Here is a 20,070-nt window from a genome sequence, read left to right as displayed (position 1 = left end):
TTCGCGTTCGGAGAGGCGAGGACGAGTTTGCCGAGCTGTAGGAGTGCATCGTGCCCCACGCCGATACTAGAAAGAATCAGTACGTTCTCCGATCAATCACAATATTTTTTAAAAAATAAAAAATAAAATTTTTGTTTTAATTTTTTTTTAATTGAAAAATGACACATGACAAGGGTATTATAGGGATATTTTGCCAAAATTGGCATTTTTCAAAGGCTTTGATAGTTTATAGGCCAGAATGCAAGTCTTGGTAGTTTGGGGGGCCACCTGAAAAAAAATGTGATAATTTGGAGAGCTAAATTGTATTTTTCTTTCTTCTTTTTTTTTTTTTTTTTATTATTATTATTTTTTTTAATATATACATATATAGGCCTGCATATGGGGCTATGGGCGGATAGCAAAATTGGATCCGTTCGCCTGAGACTCTTTAGTTGTTGGGCCGAAAAAATCCTCTTTTAACCCCACAGGAAGGTTACGAAGGTAGATACCAAAACTGGGCCGGCTGAACAGACCTGATTGATCATCCATAAATCGTACGGCAAACAAACAAGCATGTAAAGTTGTGAAGGCAGGAATACTTTTGAGGACCAATGATCCGTACAACGCTTTTGGCACTTACTGGGCTGTGTCTTAGTGGGCCTCTTAACTTAAGAGGCAAAGGAATTGAAGAAGCTCTCGTATTTGTTTTGAGTTGCAAGTACATCTTTTAGTTTTCTTGTTTTTGCTTTCTCAAACTGAAGAAGGAATTTTTTATTACATTGCTGAAAAATTTTTAAATTAATAATTTCTAGTGCCCAGTACTTAGTTATTTTTCGTTAAATAATGGTACATAGCAAATAAATATCTCACAGAGCTGACGTGGCAAGGCCAACTTGTAGCAACAACATTTTTATTATACAATTGTTCTACAATACTTATGTGACAGTCTCAGCCAATCTTTGAATCCATATGTTAAAAAAAAAAAAAATCAATGATTGGTTGACACAGACACTTCAGCATTGCAAGATAATTACATGATAAAAATGTAATTTTTAACATTACTTCAAAAATAATCAATGGCTATCACATCAGTTTTGTGAGATTTTTGTAAAATATTTGTATGGTACATAGCATTACTTTTTATTTATTTATTTATTATTTTGTAACTCTTAAATTTAATGATATTTGTGAATAAATAATGAAAGATTCTAATCTCACAATCCCATATCCATATGGCATTGGGTGAAACCGTCCACTTTCGCCATGATTAAATTGAAAGAATTTGAGTACATTTGTTTTCTTTTTCTTTCTTTTGTACATGATCCATTACGTGCCATTGGCCTCGTTTGGCAAGAATAGGAGCGGAACACAGTAGTGCATTTTACTGTTTATGTACCTTTTTTTTTTTTTTTTTTTTTTTTTTTTTTTTTTCATACTTTCTCATATTTTCTAATACCAATTAACATCAAAATATTTGTACTTTTTTTACTTTTTATATCCTATCAATAATTTTTTATTATTATTTAAATAAAAAAATTTATTACAATACAAAACTTTTTCATTTTTTTATGCAAATTCTTTTTACTTTATATCAGATTATCACTTTTTACTAATTTCAAAATTAACAACCTATTATTCTGTTCTACACGTGTCTTTGCCAAACAAGCCCATCGTGCCAATATTATTTGTTCAACATATTTTCATGATTCAATCGGCAGGACCCCCAACCATTGCCTTCTCTCTTCCGTCGAACACCGCCTAACGCTAAATGTTCCTTTGCTGCTGCTCCACCACCAGTAATCTCATAAATTTCTCCGTCTTTCTCCATCTTCTGCCACCCAAAACCCCTTTTTCCCATTGACGAAAAACAATTTTCATCTCACAACAACGCCAAAACCCAAATCATCAAAATTCATAGGCAAACAACATTACATAATAAGGTAATGCTTTTTACTATTTATGTACATTTTTTTTACTTTTTCATATTTTTCAGTAACAATCAACATCAAAATATTTTTATTTTTTTTACTATTTATATCACATCAATAATTTTTTATTACTATTCAAATAAAAACATTCACTACAATACAAAATTTTTTCACTTTTAATACAATTTGTTTTTTTACTTTATATCAAATCAACAGAATCAATCTACAGATCCAAGAACTACAAATCATTAAGAGAGATAAAAAGCTCCGAAACGTCGGCGAGGAACAACCCATTGGTGGAGTAGTGGTGAGGAACCGTCGGCGTTAGGCGTTAGGCGTTGTTGTTCGGCGAATCGGCGGTGGCTGGATGGCTTGGTGCTTGTGGAATTCCCTGTCGGTGTGGCTTCTTTTTACCCAAAAAACATTATCCTTAAAATTATGAAAATGTCCAACGAATCTAAAGTTGGTCGGACTGGGCTACCACGACGTGCATACGACAAACTGCGTGGGAACCTTAACCTTCATAATTCACAAAAAGGCTTCCAAGTCGTGGGTTGCCTCAATAAAGACGTGCATACAACTCGCATTCGACAAGATTCGGAACCAATGTTTGTTTGACAAGAATATAATACCACGTTTTAGTTGTTTTTCTTTTTGGGTTGTTTAGAATATGAAATTGGAAGAGAGATTCCTTTTTATCTTCTAATTAAAGTCACCCAATCATTGTAATTTTGTTTTTGTTGTTAGAAAATTAGGGGTCAGATTGAGTTTGAGATTTCAAAAATAACGATTTAAAAATGTGTGATTTCAAAGAATACAACTCTCCTCATTTTTAATGGTTGGGTGGACAAGCAGAAATAGGCTTTTTTTGCTTGGACAGAGCAATGAGCGTTCTGCAACATACATGACCGGGCGATTTGTTTTACTAATAGGAGCATAGTCACGGTCAGAATTAACACAGAAAAAGCCTTTAGTCAATCATTAATTCGTAGATAACTTTTCGAATGGCCTTATGTTTAGAGGGGTTCAAATTCGATTTTTAAAAACGCAGTTAAACATTTAACAAAATCGCAGTTTGATATTTAGAATCTCAAGTTAGCCTTTTAAAATTTTGCGTTTTCAAAAAAATATTCATTGCTTGCGATTTGAAAAAATAATTTTCTACAATTTAGTTTAAAATTACACGTTTTCTTTACGAAATCACAAACATAAACGCACCTGAAATGTAGTTAGTTGTTAGAATATGAAATTGGAGAAGAGATTCCTTTTATCTCCTGAAGGAAGAAAACAAAACAAAAGAAAACAAAAGAAATACCTTTTCTTTACCTATCATTAGACAAATAAACCAACTGAACCTTCGTTTTTTCTTCCCTTCTCAGTTCTCACCAATTTCAGCTCCCCCTCTCATTCTCTCTCTCTCTCTCTCTCTCTCTCTCTTGCCAATTGACAATACTGCATCTACCATCCTCTGCTTCAACCAATTGTCAATCTGCTCACCAAGTGAAGGGTAGGAGATCAGAATACTCCATAATCTTCATGGTGTCAGCGAACGTTTCCGACAGGGCGGCCGGTGAGGACTCGACGATATGGATTCTTGAAAGCATCGACGTTGATAAAATGGCGGATGTTCCTATCGACAACAACAACGAGGCAGCTGATCAGAGCACCATGAATGAAACGACGACGTCATTGAAGAAAAGCAATAGCAGCGCAAGAAAGAGGAATGGGGTCCCCAGGATGGGAAGGATGACGTCAGGAGCAGCAAGGGGGCTTAACAGCTTACGTTTCCTCGACAGAACAACAACTGGGAAGGAAGCCGATGCGTGGAAGTGCATTGAGAGGCGCTTCAATCAGCATTCAGTTGATGGGAGGCTCTCCAGAGACAAATTTGGAATCTGTATTGGTAAGTTGAGAGAAAAATTCATGTATAATTTGCTTTCTTCTTGTTCTTGAAACAGAGTGACTTTCATGATTTCTCTGTTTTGTAGGAATGGGAGCAGAATCGAAGGATTTTGCCGGGGAATTATACGATGCATTGGGTAGGCGTAGGAAGATGATGATGAGCACAGCCAATGGGATTGCTCTGGAAGAGTTGAGAATATATTGGGAAGACATGACAAATCAAGACATTGATTCCCGGCTTCAGATATTCTTTGACATGTAAGGACTTAATTTCTCTCTCTTTGACATGCATATATAATCAGACACACAAAACAGAGTCAGTGAATATGTCTAAAACATTTTCAGGTGTGACAAGAATGGGGATGGGAAACTGTCAGAGGATGAGGTGAAGGAGGTAGGGAAAATATTCCTGTTCTTCTTCTTCTTCTTCTTCTTTCCTTCAAATGTTTGAGTTTGATTTCTGAAAGATCTTATGGAAAAGGTTATAGTTTTGAGCGCCTCCGCAAACAAGCTAGCAAATCTTAAAAAGCAAGCCGCGGAATATGCAGCTTTGATAATGGAAGAACTTGACCCTGACCATCAAGGGTATATAGAGGTAAATATCCGTTCGAACTTTTATCCATCTCGTCGTAAAAGGTACTAAAGTCGTCGCTAAAGACTTTTAGCGACAACGGGTTGTCGCTAAAAGGTCTTGCAGTTGCTCTATCGAGAAAGGTTATGAGCGACGGCTAACAAAAGTTGTGCTGAAAGTTTGGTCGCTAATGACCAAATTTCTTGTACTGTTTTATTCTTATTATTATTGTTCTTGCCCACCTTGGGTGTGTAGAGGTAAAGGATTGGTTCTAAATTTCTGTTATAAACAGATGTGGCAGCTAGAGACACTACTAAGGGGAATGGTGAGCTCGGATGAAAGCAACATGCTGGCCAAGAAGACCCAAACTCTAACAAGAGCCATGATCCCCAAGAAATATAGAACTCCTGTTAGCAGATTCCAATCAAAAACCACAGAACTTATCCATGAGAACTGGAGGAGAATATGGGTTATCTCATTGTGGTTAACCATAAACTTGGTCCTTTATTTCTGGAAATTCAACCAATACAGGCACAGAGGGGCATTCCAAGTCATGGGATATTGTATCTGCATTGCCAAGGGTGCAGCTGAGACTCTGAAGTTCAATATGGCCCTCATTCTCCTTCCTGTTTGTAGAAAAACTCTTACTAAGCTTAGATCAACCTTTCTCAGTAGTTTAATTCCCTTCGACGACAATATAAACTTCCACAAGTTAGTCTCAGTGGCAATAGCAATTGGGATTTCTGTTCATACAATAACTCATGTGAGTTGTGATTTTCCAAGATTGATTTCATGCCCAAAAGAAAAATTCATGACAATTCTTGGGTCAAATTTCAGTTACAAGCAGCCAAGTTACATGAGCTTGGTGGAAAGTATCCCAGGTCTGACAGGGATTGTAATGATTATTATAATGGCCTTCTCCTTCACTCTGGCTACACATTCGTTTAGAAGAAATGTCATCAAGTTACCATGGCCATTCCACCATTTGGCGGGGTTCAATGCCTTCTGGTATGCACACCATTTGCTGGTTCTTGCTTATATCCTCTTGGCCATACATGGCTATTTCTTGTTCCTCACAAAGGACTGGCACAGCAAGACGGTATGTATTATTTTTGAGATGACAGCATATGCTTCTTTATCGCATAGGCATAGATAGGGAACAAGAAACATAGGGTTCGTTTGATAAAACTTTTTAGATGGTGGTTTTTGCTTTCTATTAAAAGAGTGTTATAATGTGAAAGTAGTTTTGACTATTTTGCTAAAAAAGCAAAAAACTTTTTCAAAAAGTGTTGTCAAACGACGCCTATAGTCTTCCCTGTTTAATCTTTAGATTTCATATAAAATAAATCGTTGCTGCTGGCTTTCAAATTTCTACACAACTCCCTGTAACCCTCACCAAATTCTGTTTCTCACTTCATACTTAAATGAATTCCATAATCTACATCACTACCTAGGACAACTAATTCTCTAGATTACTATCTCTGCTTTATTAGAGGCCACAACTGAAAGTGGTGCTGAAAATATGTGCACCATTTCTCTTATCTGCAGACATGGATGTATCTCATTGTCCCTGTACTATTCTATGCTAGCGAGAGAATTTCTATAACAATAAACGAAAGGAATCATGGTGTAAAGATCATTAAGGTAAGTTCCATCAACCTCATGACAAGTTTTAAACTATTTGGGGAAAATGAATGAAACCCATCCTGTTTCTTGGACATTGCAGGCCATTATATATACAGGAAATGTTTTAGCACTATACATGAGCAAACCTCCAGGATTCAAGTACAAAAGTGGAATGTACCTCTTTGTCAATTGCCCAGATATATCAAATTTTGAATGGTAATATATAAGACGTACATATCTTTAAAATGCTGCAATATCTCTATACTCGAACACTAAATATCATTTGCTACAGGCATCCTTTCTCCATCACTTCAGCTCCAGGAGATGACTACTTGAGTGTCCACATACGGACCTTGGGGGACTGGACTAAAGAGCTTAAAAACAGATTTGCACAGGTGATGTACAAAAATAGCAAGTCACATTTCCTGCGATTGCATTGGAATCATAATCATATGATTCCCATTCTTCCTGGTGCCTAATATCTTCCTGACCCTTGTAAACATTTCTGTGGATTCTTTTTTCCTACTGCATACTAAATCAAAGAAATGCAGGTCTGTGAACCCCAAAGTACACAGGTAAGAAGAGGAAGTCTCATGAGAATGGAAACTAAAGCGCATCCAAATTACGAGCATTCACAATCAGGGTGAGCGGACTCCTAGCCAAACCGTGTTAAATCACGACTTATTCCCAACGCTTAAGTTGATAGGAAAAAATGAATTTAATCTTTTAAATTTATATTCTAACAAACCGTTTCACAGTTCTCAGTGTGGTATCAAAATTTATTGATTTCTTTTCTGTGGCAGATATCCAAGGATCCTTATCAAGGGACCATATGGAGCCCCGGCTCAGAACTACAAGAAGTATGACATCCTTTTGCTCATAGGTCTAGGTATTGGGGCTACTCCATTCATCAGCATTTTAAAAGATCTCTTAAATAACATCAAGCCAAATGACATTGAAGCTGTAAGTTAAAATTCAAATCAGATACATATTTGTTAGAGATGTGTGGACATATATATACATACATGGTTACTGACATTGAAAAAGATAATATAATTAATGCAGGATCCAATACACAGCCATTCAGCCGGGGCAAATAAGAAGGGTCCTGAAAGAGCGTACTTTTATTGGGTAACCAGGGAGCAAGGATCCTTTGAATGGTTCAAAGGAGTCATGGATGATATTGCAGAGTACGACCACAATGTGGGTTTAATTTGAAACATAAAACAGCTTCACTTCATCATATTTCTTCCCCTTTACATCAATCAATTGACTAGAACTACCTTTGTGTTGTGTTGCCTTATAACATGTTGCAGCATGTAATAGAAATGCACAACTACCTTACTAGTGTCTATGAAGAAGGAGATGCACGGTCTGCCCTTATTGCCATGGTGCAGCAACTGCAACATGCTAAGAATGGAGTTGATGTTGTCTCTGAAAGTCGGGTATGTTTTAACAAAGTAAACAAGTCATCTCATCCACTTTGCTTTAAATTTTGTCTCTTAACATGTCATTGTCGCAGATTCGAACGCATTTTGCAAGGCCCAACTGGAAGAAAGTCTTTTCAGACTTGGCAAGTACACATCCGTCTTCTCGAATAGGTAAGGCTTTTTTCTGATGATTTAACGACCAATTATATATAATATGGATTGAGATGAGTATTGCACCGATTGCAATACCTCATACTTAGGCCGACCCTAGATCGTGACAGAAAAAAAAAAAAAGAAGGTGCGTTGCAATGGAAGTGATGCTGGTTGGGATGGCGGAACCATTCCTAATAGTCTATTTAGGAGAGTTGAACCACTCCTTTGGTCATAAGGGGTAGTTTAGCTAGGACTGATAATTTTTTACTCGACTCATAAATTTAATACGAAATTAGCGAGTTAAGGCTTTATATAATCGGGTTCAGATCGATTCAGGTTGACTCGAATTAACCGATTTAATAAACGGGTCAATCCCATGTCAACTCACCTAACACAACTTAAAAACAAAACCTTAAAAAGGCTAAAATTCATATACATTTATTTTTATATAAAATTCATTTTTAAAATTTATAATTTTTTTTTTTTAAAAAATTCATACATAGATTGCAACAAGTAAAACGAATCGTGTTTGGGTCAACCCAACACAACCTATTTATTAAATGGATTATTCGGGTCGGGTCAACCAAACACGTCATGTTTACTAAATGAGTTAGTGGGTTGTATCGTATCACACGCTAATTTAAATGGGTCGTGTTAGTTTTGAAATATTTGACTTGTTTAACTAAATTGGCCGGGTTTAAATTTGACCCATAAGTAAACTTGACACGCCAACATGAATTATCAGCTCTAGATTTAGTTACTCTTTCCATTAAAAGTCACATTTTTTTTTTTCCTACTGTTATAATTTAGATTGTTTATTTAAGATAAACGATTCAAAAAGGAGTTCTTATTACACTGAATCCAGGGGCGGTCCTACATTGGGGCTAGGGGAGGCCCTGGCACCCCCAAGCCCCAAAATTTTCCTCTAAATTTTTTTTTTTCACAAAAAAAAAAAAAAAAAATTAAAATTTTACCCCTTAATTTTTTAATTTTTTCAGTTTTATCCTAATTTTTTTTTTTTTTTTTTTTCGATTTGGCCCCTCCATCTTTTAAAGCCTGGGTCCGCCACTGACTGAATCTCAATCCAATTATGATAAGGGAAAATTGCACCGTTGGTCCCTGTGGTATTCCATAATTATTTTTTACTCCCTGTGGTTTAAAAAATTACTGGGAAATCCTTGTGGTATGCAATAATTACAAATCGATCCCTGGCGTCAAATTCTGTTAAATTTTTTAACAGATTCCGTCAAATGCCACGTCAGCGACACGTGTCATCATCTTATGGCGACACGTGTCCATCTTAATAAAAAAATATAAATTTATTAAAAAATAAATAAAAATACTTTTTTTTAAAAAAAAAAAAAATCAAAAAAAAAAAAAAAAAAACTGAACGGTTGGCCACCCATTTGGGGGTGGCCTGGCCGCCCCCAGCCACTGGGGGTGGCGCGCGGCCACCCCCAAGCCACAGGGGGTGGCCTTCGGGCCACCCCTGGAAGATCCAGAGGTGGCCCGATGGCCACCCAGGCAACTGGGGGTGGCCGCGCGCCACCCCCAGACAACTCCGGGGTGGCGCGCGGCCACCCCCAGGCCACTAGGGTGGCTGCACGCCACCCCCGGATCTTCCAGGGGGGCCCGAAGGCCACCCCCTGTGGCTTGGGGGTGGCCGCGCGCCACCCCCGGCCACTAGGGGTGGCCGCGCGCCACCCCCTGCGGCCTCTGGGGGTGGCAGCGGCTGGGGGCGGCCAGGCCACCCCAAAATGGGTGGCCAACCGTTCAGTTTTTTTTTTTTTGATTTTTGATTTTTGATTTTTTTTTAAAGTATTTTTATTTATTTTTTAATAAATTTATATTTTTTTATTAAGATGGACACGTGTCGCCATAAGATGGCGACACGTGTCGCTGAAGTGACATTTGACAGAATCTGTTAAAAAATTTAACAGAATTTGACGCCAGGGATCGATTTGTAATTATTGTCTACCACGAGGACCTCCCAGTAATTTTTTAAACCATAGGGAGTAAAAAATAATTATGGCATACCACAGGGACCAACGGTACAACTTTCCCTTATGATAATTATGTCAACCTGCAGATCCTCAGTTATAAGATACTCCTAGCTAGTTGATTATTGATGATGGTGTTGTTGCAGGTGTGTTCTACTGTGGTAGTCATATGCTCACCAAATCACTAAAGAAGCTCTGCCAAGAATTTAGCCTAAACTCATCAACTCGCTTCCACTTCCACAAGGAGAACTTCTAGTTTAGCTCTTTCACACTGCAAAAATTTAGTAGACAGGCTTCTTCTTTTTTTTTTTCTTTTTTTTTTTTTTTGTAAAATTTTCTTGAAGATACATGTTCCTGTTCTTGTTATTAGTATTGTGCATCAACAAAGTATAGACATGTGTACAAAGAAGGGAGGAATTTTGAATTTGGATTCTTGTTATTTCCAACAATACAAATTCTGGTAGAAGAGGTCAGAATTCAGCCGGTGCTAGAATCTAGCAATTTGCACCGGAATCCGGAATGTGGCCGGAATCCTGTTGGCCAATGACGGAATCTCGTCACCAGTGCTTTTTCGCAGTTGGTGATTTTTTCATACGAGCCAAACGCCGGAAAATATTTTCAAGAAAATTATTTTTTCTAAAAAATAATTTTGTTGAAAATATTTTACGACAGAAAACATTTTACGTCGAAACAAATGGAGCATTAAATTAGGTTGAAAATTTTTCATCTAATACAGTCTATTAAGTATTAACTAACATACGTTTTGTATATATGTTAGTTTAATAAACTGTGTTAAGGATAAAATTAACCCTAGAGACACGTGGATTCAGAAACATCTCGGAGTTAAGTCTCGGACACTCGTTCCGACCCAGCAAAGAAAAGATCGTCTAGGTATAAAGACGTCTCGGTCTTAACATTCCAGGTTACAGTATATAAAATATCCCGAGATCTCCTAGTCTGATTGGAACGAACATATCTCGGATATTTGCGTCTCGGAGTAATAACGCCTTGGGGTGATATCGAGTCGGTGTGATATCAAGTCAGTGCGACAACGTCTCAGAGTAACAACATCTCGGCCTTACACAAATCTGTTATGGTGCGGCGATATCCCGAGATCTCCAAGTCGGAGCGAACATATCTCGGGTATCATCACCTCGGAGGTTGGCTGAAGTGTACCGCAGTCGTCTTAGAATGCAATAAGGATAGAATCCCAGAAGATCAGGGATAAACCACAATTCCATAATTAATGGAATAAGATAGTTATTGATACGGAATCAAGCTTAAAGAGGTACAAACGCAATCAACTTCGGACTCTACAATCTTATTCGAATTCCCTGAAGATATGGTTAAAGTTCAACCAAGCTAGGACTCAAACTCCTAATCCAACTAGGCGTCAAGAATTCTGGTAAGACCGCAAGTCCGGCCTATAAATAAGACCGTCGCACCAGGTATGAGACTACGAATTCTCTGAACTCTTGAGATTGAAAAAACTCTTCAGAAAATTGATTTGAACTGACTTAGACATCGGAGTGGGCGTAGTCAGCATCCCCGACGAGTCTTTGTTCTTTTTGCAGGATCGAAGTTGTAGATCAGGATCAGGATCAGTAGCGAATTACCAGGCGACACGTCACCATACCGGAAATTGTACCAACAAACTGAATACTCAATTGGAGGAGAATTTTGTCCAAACAAATAAAAATAACTGTGATTTAATAAAACTTTCACCTACACAATAAAAACAAATATAAGTCGAAGAAACTGCTTGACTACAATCTGTCGTTGAAATATGTGTGCCAAACATATTTAGAAAGCAATATATATATATATATATGATTTACCATGCATTATCACTATAAGCACCAAAAAAAATTTGAACTCATAAACAACCATATTTTCACATAATTAAGTATGCATATTTTTACGCCACATATGGCCCTTACAAACTGATAATAGACACAGGCGGAGCTAGCATTTGTGATTTGTGAGGGAAAAATTGAAAAAAATAAAAATAAATAAAAACAAAAAAAATAAAAAAATTAGGGGTAAAATTTTAAATTCTTTTAAGATATATATATATGAAGGGAAAACCTTGAGGAGCTCCGGCCCTGAATAGACACAATATACCCATTTGTAAACTAATCAACGAAAAACAAGTTGCAGTTTAAAAAGATGGGGAAAATACAAGTTTATATTCCTACGATTGGCCCAATTTCAAATTGCTTCCTAGATTTTAAATTTATTAATCAAATCCTTTTTTTTTTCTTCCTATTTTCAATCAAATCCTTTCCTTATTCCTATTTCATCAACATTTTAATAGAAATCTTGTGAAAAAAGCAAGAAAAAGAAGAATAAGAAGACGAATTGCAAGAAACCGAAGAACAAAAAACAGGGCACAAGTAAAAACAAAATTAAAGGAAGAGAAAGTACGTTCACAGAAAAAGAAAGAAGAAAACGAAGGGGAAAAAAGAACTCATGGTCCCTATAATTGTCTGTAGCGGGACCCAGGGTCGCTGGTGGAGTGCTGCCTCTGCGTCGTTGTTTGAAGATTCCATAGACAGACGTGAGACGTCACAAAAGCGCACAGACACTGACACCTTAAACACGTGCGTACAAAAACTTTTCCCCGGTTGAACACAAAAAACACTTACGGTCATAAGTGAGCATAGTTACGTGTGAACATGTTCTTATTCGGCTTGAAATCAGTTTATTTACTAAATAAATAGAGCTTGAACAAAAATTTTAAGCTCGTATTAATTTAAGCTCAGTTAACTTGTATAAATTCGGCTCGACTTGTATAACTTCATTTATACTATTTTTATAATATTAATTTTAACTTCTATCCTCTTCGGAGGGTGATTTGTTGCTTTGAGTCAATGTCGGTCTCTTAATTTGGGGTGGATTCATTGAATGATGTGTTTGTTTTTGGGGCTTTCATGCTCGAAGTGGCTTGTGAAAGGAGGCTAATAGGGCAGGTGATTTTGGTTGATTGGGTCTCTGAGTGCTTGAAGAGAGGAGCTATATAGCTCCTAGATTGGAAGGTAATTATGTGGTAGAGAAAATGGAATTGCATGGTTTTGAAAATAGGCCTGCTTTGCTTAAATGCAACACCAGCTGGTAGGCCTAGCATGAAGCTAGCTACTGATCGATGCTGATTTTGGATGGTGATGCTGACCTGCGGGAATTACCACTTAAAGACACTGCTTCTTTTGGTGCATTTACAAGTAATGAATCATTTGATTTCATGTCATTTTTCCTTTTTCCCTGGCTTCTCTCCTTCCATGTCTACCGCTGATTCAATCTTGGCTGTCTCATGCCAAGCATGGGTACGTAGATCGACTAGATCATGGATCACTTGAAGGTTGAAGAGAAGAGAAAGAAGAAACTTGTGATAAATATGATATATACTATTTCTTTCCCTAAATCTAGGCTTCTAGACCTTAATTAGTTGTCCACTTAAGCCTTGCATATAGGACTACAAAATAAATTCAGTTGTTGCAAGCTTTGTACGTAGATCGTTATTTGAGTACTGTTTGCAGAAACGTGATTGAATGGCTCACCAAGTTTCTCTGTAGAAGTCTATATAAGAGGTCACTAGCTAGATCTCTACACTAGCATGTTAATTTCTACCCCCAATTAGCTAGTTACACTATACATGACACACCTTGAGGATCATTACTCACTACAGTAAATATTGTCTTTAATTAGTGATGACTTTTGAGCGGCAGTAATAGTTGACTATATTAACAATGACTTTTGGGTCGTCATCATTAATATTAAAAATATATATATATATATATATATATATATATATCAACAACAATAAAAATGTCATCACTAATAATTTGGCGGGAATTTTTTTCCGAGTAGGCTATAGTGGGAAGTTATTAGCGATGCGAATTGAATATACCATTAGCGATGACAATAGTAATTTCTAATAATAACTTATTAGCGACGACTCAAATGTAGACGCTAATTTTATATCTAAAATAAAATAAGAATTAAAACTCACATCAGCGACAACAATCACAGGTCGTTGAAGATTAGTTCTTATCAACGACGACTTTCAGAGTCATTGTTGTTGCTCTGCTTAATAATAAAATAAATAAATTTAAATCGTATATATTTGATCAGTGCCGACTTATAGTCGTTAATTCCCACTCATGATCGGCAACAACAATCATGAGGCGTAGCTGATAAATTCTTATGAGCGACAACTTTCAACGTCATTGTTGTTGCTCTGCTTGGTACAATAAAAAACAAAATCATATCACCGATGACACGTAGTCATCACTAATTCCTACTCATCAGCAAAGACATACAATTAAGAGATGTCACTAATGAGTTGTAATCTTGAAGAGTACGTTACTGGCAGTATTTTCCAAAATTAATTAACTGAAAAAACTACCCTAAACCCTATCAGAATAAATAAAATAGCAGAAAGCGAAAAAAAAAAAATGTAATTTGAGTTACAATTAATATTTCAAAAACATCTTTTGATCAATAACAAGTTAACTATAAGAAAATACATCACTGAAGTTGATAAATACTAAAATACAGTAAAATTGCCTATGGTTCTTGATTTGCATCCCCAAGATTGACAAAAGACTCTAAACTCCAACTCAATCTAGTACCTGTTAAACTGTGAAACAAATAAATGTTTCACAGGTGGAATAATAGAACTGCGTAAATCTACGAATTAAGATGTAAACATCACACAGAAGTTAATGAACCATGAAATCTGCGTTTACAATAGACTCAGAATGAATTTTCATGATACTATATATGCCCTTTGAAAGGTATAATTTCACAAAATGTTTGATTATGATTGGCAAGTGGCAATTTTATAAAACATGGCATGATTCATGATAATCTCACTTTGTGGCATAAAAACATAACATTTTTGCACATCTTATTTATATTACAACCATAAGTTTATCTAATTAATTACATCATATCATCATCTTACCATTTCATCATACCCGTATATTAGTCTTCATATGATGGTGGTTTCCTTATCATTCTGGAACCTCATTAAAGTTTATCCGTAACATACTAGTACACGAAGCACCGTAACATACCTGTACACTAACCCTTGTACAGTGGAGGTATATTTGCATAACATACCAGATTCCTTTATGGGTAATCCGTATCATACTTATAATTTTTGGTATTCTATATGATTATATTATTCTATATATTTTAATAATGGTTATTTCTCTAATGTCATTTCCATTGCTATAAACTATCTATAACTTCGTACACTTATTTAGGGGATCAGTGCCATAGAAGTCTTTACGGTACTGGCGATCGCCTATTTGTTATATGGTCAATAGTGGCAGTAACAAAAAGAACCGCTACAAAATAACAGTCTTCTCTGTGGTGGGATTTCATATAAAATTGTTAATTAGAAAAACTAAAAACATGTGTGAAAATAAAGGAAACATCATTTAATTAAACATACCATAATTTATCCCCTAATTAATTAACAAAATTACAACACCATAACTAACTCTAAAAATAATAATTAAAGGAACTCTAACCATCACATGATCAGCTCTAATTCAAATAAATTTTGTGCAAGTATTATTATTATTATTTTTTTTAAAAAAAAAAATCATAGTAATTATTTGATTTTACTAATTTCCTTAATTTTGGGAGAAGGGGGACGACTCACAACTGTGTCTTAATTAATCTAAAAGTTAAGGCAATGGAAGATTGATCATACATGTCACATATATCTTTCTTATGCCCATGCTTAATTATTATATATTACGTTAAATATAAATTGATCTCTATATATGCTTTTAAAAGTGAATCAGGAGGAAGGAGTGATTTTACACTGCATGTCATAAAGAATAAATAAGGACCAATTTTATTACTACCACTTTTGTAGGACCAATTTTATTACTACCACTTTTGTATTTAACCCTAGCTTACATATATATATATATATATATATATATATTTGCGACTACTGTATTTCCCGAGGCTACATGCTAGCTCGTGGCCTATATAATAGACTTGATAGTCGGGGATAAGATTCAAAAGACATGTCATAAGAGATTACAATTTCAGAACTCTTTGAGATTCTCTTTTTTTGGGTGTTCTGGGGGTGGGAGTGTTCCAATGGCTAGGCCACAATAAGGTTATAATCCCACAGCTTCCTTAAACCCCCATCCCTAGTATATATATATATATATATAACTGGAATCCAACCCTAGGTCTGCTATAGTACCAAGAGACTTAACTCTTGTCAGTTACGTTAATTAATCGGCATCCACAACTCTTTGAGCATTATTATAATTAATATCGATGCTAATTATGTTGGTGCGCTCATCCGAAATTTAGAGCAAAACCTTATATGGGTAATTCGATACTTCTACTCTTCTATTGGTTAAAGTATTGATTAAATTATTAAATTTATTTATTTATTTTTGTTTAAATTTTTAGAAAAACCATCACAAGAGTAATTTGGGATGGTGGTGAGTGTATTTAACTCACCCCAGGCAGTAATTGACATATGATCTTGACTTAAGGTGGATATATCCCTATTAATTTAAAGATTCGGGAATTATTATCTCGAGAGAAACACTCTTTTAGATAGATCCATACTTCTAAAGGATTATTGCATGCAGTAGATGACATCGTCGTTTAATCAATACTTTAATCGTATTTGTGATTTTCATTGCCATAAGAGCAGTTAATTGATAATGTAAAAATGGAATCGGTGTAGCATTAGTACTCTTTGTAGATGTCGGTTTAATTAGTAGTGTTCATGTCATGGCCGGTAACAGTAACCGCTAAGGCATTGACTTGCATTGTCTGAAAGGTCCAAGACCAACAAAAAGCTGGTGTCAACCACCAAGTGTCGGTGTTACAACATGCAGCTTTAAGAAGCATAAAGACAAGCTGAAAATCAATAGAAAGAAACAGCACAATTATCAAGCCCAATGCAGATTTTGATCACTTGTGGAAAATACATAGAGAACACAGTGCAAATAGGTAGTAGTAGTAGCACTGTTGGAGCAGGACCCATTTACTCATTAGACAATTCAGATCTTTCTCTCCATGGAGCCTAGAAACATGACAGAAACCAAGGAAATAAATGAAAGTCACAGAAATATTTAAATAAAATCACAGAGAGAGAGAGAGAGAGAGAGAGAGAGAGAGAGGGTTTTATAGTTGGTAAGCGTGGAATATTAGAGTTGCTTGGATGTGGTGCACTCTTCTTTGAGATTGGTGGCTGTGATAGGGAAGAGTTCAAGGGTTTGGAGGGGTCTAGTATTGTAGCATGGGGAAGTTGGAGTACTCTTTTCCACCATTGTCATCCAATCATGGTCGTACGTTGTCATCATGGACTTCTCCATCTCCACCATCTGATGAGGGATATCCATCTTCCATGCGTTATTCATCACTTGTGTTGATGCACCTGCCACTCCTGCTCCCTGTTCCAGTAACATATAATCACTAAGCGAATTCAAAAAGCAGAGACAATTAACAGAAGTACTCATATATATATATTTAATCTCTTCTACCATTTTCAGTGTGTACGAGTACTCCTTTGTCAGTCATACTAATTATATTAATATAGATGTTTTGTATTAAAACTTTTTCAAGTCAAGGCAGCCATAAAGATCATTAATTTAATCAAAATAATTTTAGAAAGAGATTTTACACATATATGTGTGGCCCATCTTTTATCCATTTTCTTTTGTAAATTTATCATTGAATAGGTAAAATTACATGTTATATAGTTCGATGTGGTCTCAGGTATTTAATGGTAAATTTATTCATTTCTTATACAGAGATGTACAAGAATACGTTGAGCAAAATCAAACATTTCTCAAATAAAAAAGGTGTATGATGTGGTCTCTAAACATGCTTGTCTTGTGGAAGTAGGGGAATTAATTGGAATGAGCAACAGAGATTTTGATTCATGTTTCTTGATTTTTTTTTATTATTGAAAATTTCAAGCTTCCATTCTAAGTTTTATTCCTTATGTTTCCTTATGTTCTTGCTCTAATAGTAAGAAGATGAAACAAAGCCTCCTTTGAAAAACAGAATTGAAGAAGAAAGAAAAAAGAAAAGAAAAGAAAAAGATAGAATCCCCCTCACCCCCGCCCCCCCGCGCCGGTAAAGAAAACCCACAAAAAGAGCATGTTAGAGACTTTTGTTGCATGTCTACTCACAGGATGAGCATACAAAGAGTGTGCATGTCTAACCTAATCATTAGTTGGATGAAGTCAGGCAGACAAAGTAACCCCAAATCAATTTGAACAAAAAGTTTACCCTTTCCACTACTGTTTTTTCTTTTCAAGGGTACTATATATTTTGTCTTGTACAAGAAATATCGTGCTTTACCGACCATGAAACAGACCAGACAACATGTGTAGCTAATTTAGCAACCGAAAGAATTAAACTAGAACAGTAAGGAAGCTCGTGATAACATCTATTCTTATATATTTTAAAGTAAGAGCGAGAATATTCTCTCTCAAACCATCGTTATTTAAAAGAAGAGGAAATATGGTATAAAAAAATCAAGATTACCTGAGGAAGAAAGCTAGCAGAAGAACCGGCGGCAGTGGACTCAAAGTAGCCAAGAAATTGGTGACTTGGCTGATTCAGCTGATAATAGTAGAGCTGCTGTGGCTGCTCCAGCTGCAATTGCCTGCTGAGTTTCCTTCTGAGCTTCTGTCTGTCCCTTGCCTTGTGGTTCTGAAACCAGTAGAACACATTCTTGCCTTCAATCTTTCCATAGAAGGAGAGGTGGGCAGTGATCTTCTGTATCTGAGAAGCATTGGGAGTTCTAATCCCACTCCTGTACATCTCTTCCAAGATCATCAGTTGCTCTGGGGTTGGGCACCATCTTGAGGAGGCTGCTGGGGACATTTCTCTTTTAATTGTTTGACTCTGTGTTTCTCGGGAGGGTTGAAAGTGAGGTATAAATAGAAGGACAGAGAGAAAGATACAGTGGTGGAATAGTTAGCGAGAGACAAAAAGGAAGGAGATCTAGAGAGAGAGAAGGCAGATAAAGGAGAGGCGAAAGCTACTAGAGCAGATTGGTCATGCTGATGTTTCCCTGTGAGGGGCATTCAAGTGTAGGTTTCAGTTCATCCATGCACACACACACACACACAGAGAGAGAGAGAGAGAGAGGAGAGAGAATCTCTGTGAATGAGGGAAAACTGATTCACTGGGGGCTTATGGAGATTGATCGAATGATTATGTCATCATCACCTCTTTATTTACTTTCTCAACAGAATGAATAAGACACCAAGTAAGTAGGGATTCACACGAAGGTCCTCTTGTTTATATGGGGAGTGGACTAGTTCAACCAACCTGCTTTGGAAGCGCGTGATGGACACGCCTGAATGGGGTACTGGAAAAACCCTTCCCTGATCGATCTGTTCGTATTCATCTTCAAAACAAGAATCTGAGTTGGCAATGATATGAAGAATCACGAGTGTACTTACTCTACGTACCCCCACATTCATTCCATGTCTGCAGAAGGAGAAAACTTTTGAAGATACTTTTCATGATAGAAAGTTAATTGGTTGTTTAGTTCAAGCAGATTGAAACTTAAATGGTCCCTAATTAAAGGCTGATTAATTAGTACCAAAATTTAACATAGAGTAATATTGGAGTAAATTGTCAATTAGCACGTAACATAACTGATGATTCACACCACCGGGTGATGTTGTTGTACGTACTACTGGGATCAGTTTGTTACAATTGCAAATCCCAACAATTAGATAAGTAATTTTTCCTAAAAATTTATGTTAATATATAAGGAAAATTACTCATTTATTCCCTAGGGTTTGCAGGTGTACTGAATTGATCATTGAGGTATCAAAACTATCTTTAAGATCCTTAGTGTAACCTACCTATTGAAAATGGTATCCGCAGCCAACCATTTAATTAGCAAAAACCGTTCGATGCACATGTGAATCTATATCACAGCCAATCGATGATTAACATGTAACATGGTTGATGATTTAACTTACTGTAAATTTATAATTTTTTTCCAACTTTATTATTATTATTATTATTTAAAAAAAAAACCAATTAGAAAAAAGTGATGCTCGTTAGTCAATCGCCTCTCAATAGCGCCCTCTGAAGGGTAGTCAACCGCCCTACTATGAGGGAAGGCCGCCACTCTTTTATATATATATATAATGTTAAAACCAAAAAATATTGAAAAGGCTTCTTTCCATCTTTTTTTCTCAAGAGTCACCAATCTATTGTGTCATAGGCTCCTCCAATTATAAATAATAAATTAGATCGAGGAGCTCAATCTCAGTATAACAAATCAAGAAAAGAATCTTTAGTTTTTTTTTTAGTTTTTATTTTTTATTTTTTTATTTTCATCTCAAACATGCAGAAAAACCCAAGAACAAGCATTATGAAAGCATAACAAAAGATCATGCAAAATAAAAGTTTCCACAAGCATATAAAGGCTATTCCTGAAATTGACTAGCTAG

At 36.2% G+C, this 20,070-nt stretch overlaps 2 protein-coding genes across 2 annotated transcripts; one reads left to right on the top strand and one right to left on the bottom strand.

Moving 5' to 3' along the window:
- Positions 1-3,266: 3,266 nt before the first annotated feature.
- Positions 3,267-10,013, top strand: LOC133878146 (putative respiratory burst oxidase homolog protein H). The gene is made up of 14 exons (XM_062316654.1): positions 3,267-3,810; positions 3,896-4,067; positions 4,155-4,203; positions 4,291-4,404; positions 4,673-5,479; positions 5,929-6,024; positions 6,107-6,222; positions 6,299-6,401; positions 6,558-6,649; positions 6,810-6,969; positions 7,072-7,209; positions 7,323-7,451; positions 7,529-7,607; positions 9,736-10,013. Exons 1-14 carry the CDS (start codon positions 3,444-3,446, stop codon positions 9,843-9,845), a joined length of 2,532 nt encoding a protein of 843 aa, XP_062172638.1. The 5' UTR covers positions 3,267-3,443; the 3' UTR covers positions 9,846-10,013.
- A 6,451-nt stretch (positions 10,014-16,464) lies between these two features.
- LOC133876678 (WUSCHEL-related homeobox 3) lies at positions 16,465-18,779 on the bottom strand. The gene is made up of 2 exons (XM_062314936.1): positions 18,137-18,779; positions 16,465-17,034 (listed from the first exon to the last, which is right to left on the bottom strand). Exons 1-2 carry the CDS (start codon positions 18,476-18,478, stop codon positions 16,789-16,791), a joined length of 588 nt encoding a protein of 195 aa, XP_062170920.1. The 5' UTR covers positions 18,479-18,779; the 3' UTR covers positions 16,465-16,788.
- Positions 18,780-20,070: the final 1,291 nt, after the last annotated feature.

The sequence above is a fragment of the Alnus glutinosa genome, chromosome 9 (genome assembly GCF_958979055.1).
Source record: "Alnus glutinosa chromosome 9, dhAlnGlut1.1, whole genome shotgun sequence".
In the NCBI taxonomy this organism is placed as follows: domain Eukaryota; kingdom Viridiplantae; phylum Streptophyta; class Magnoliopsida; order Fagales; family Betulaceae; genus Alnus; species Alnus glutinosa.
The sequence above is the reverse complement of the archived record's forward strand: the minus strand, read 5'-3'. Positions and strand labels throughout refer to the sequence as shown.

Excerpts from the sequence above, each read along its gene's own strand:
- LOC133878146 (XM_062316654.1), top strand. The coding sequence starts at position 3,444 with ATGGTGTCAGCGAACGTTTCCGACAGGGCGGCCGGTGAGGACTCGACG. Across the intron at positions 4,068-4,154 it reads CTTCAGATATTCTTTGACAT|GTGTGACAAGAATGGGGATG; the intron begins GTAAGGACTTAA and ends AAACATTTTCAG. Across the intron at positions 7,608-9,735 it reads ACATCCGTCTTCTCGAATAG|GTGTGTTCTACTGTGGTAGT; the intron begins GTAAGGCTTTTT and ends GTGTTGTTGCAG.
- LOC133876678 (XM_062314936.1), bottom strand. The coding sequence starts at position 18,478 with ATGTCCCCAGCAGCCTCCTCAAGATGGTGCCCAACCCCAGAGCAACTG. Across the intron at positions 17,035-18,136 it reads CTGCTAGCTTTCTTCCTCAG|GGAGCAGGAGTGGCAGGTGC; the intron begins GTAATCTTGATT and ends TTACTGGAACAG.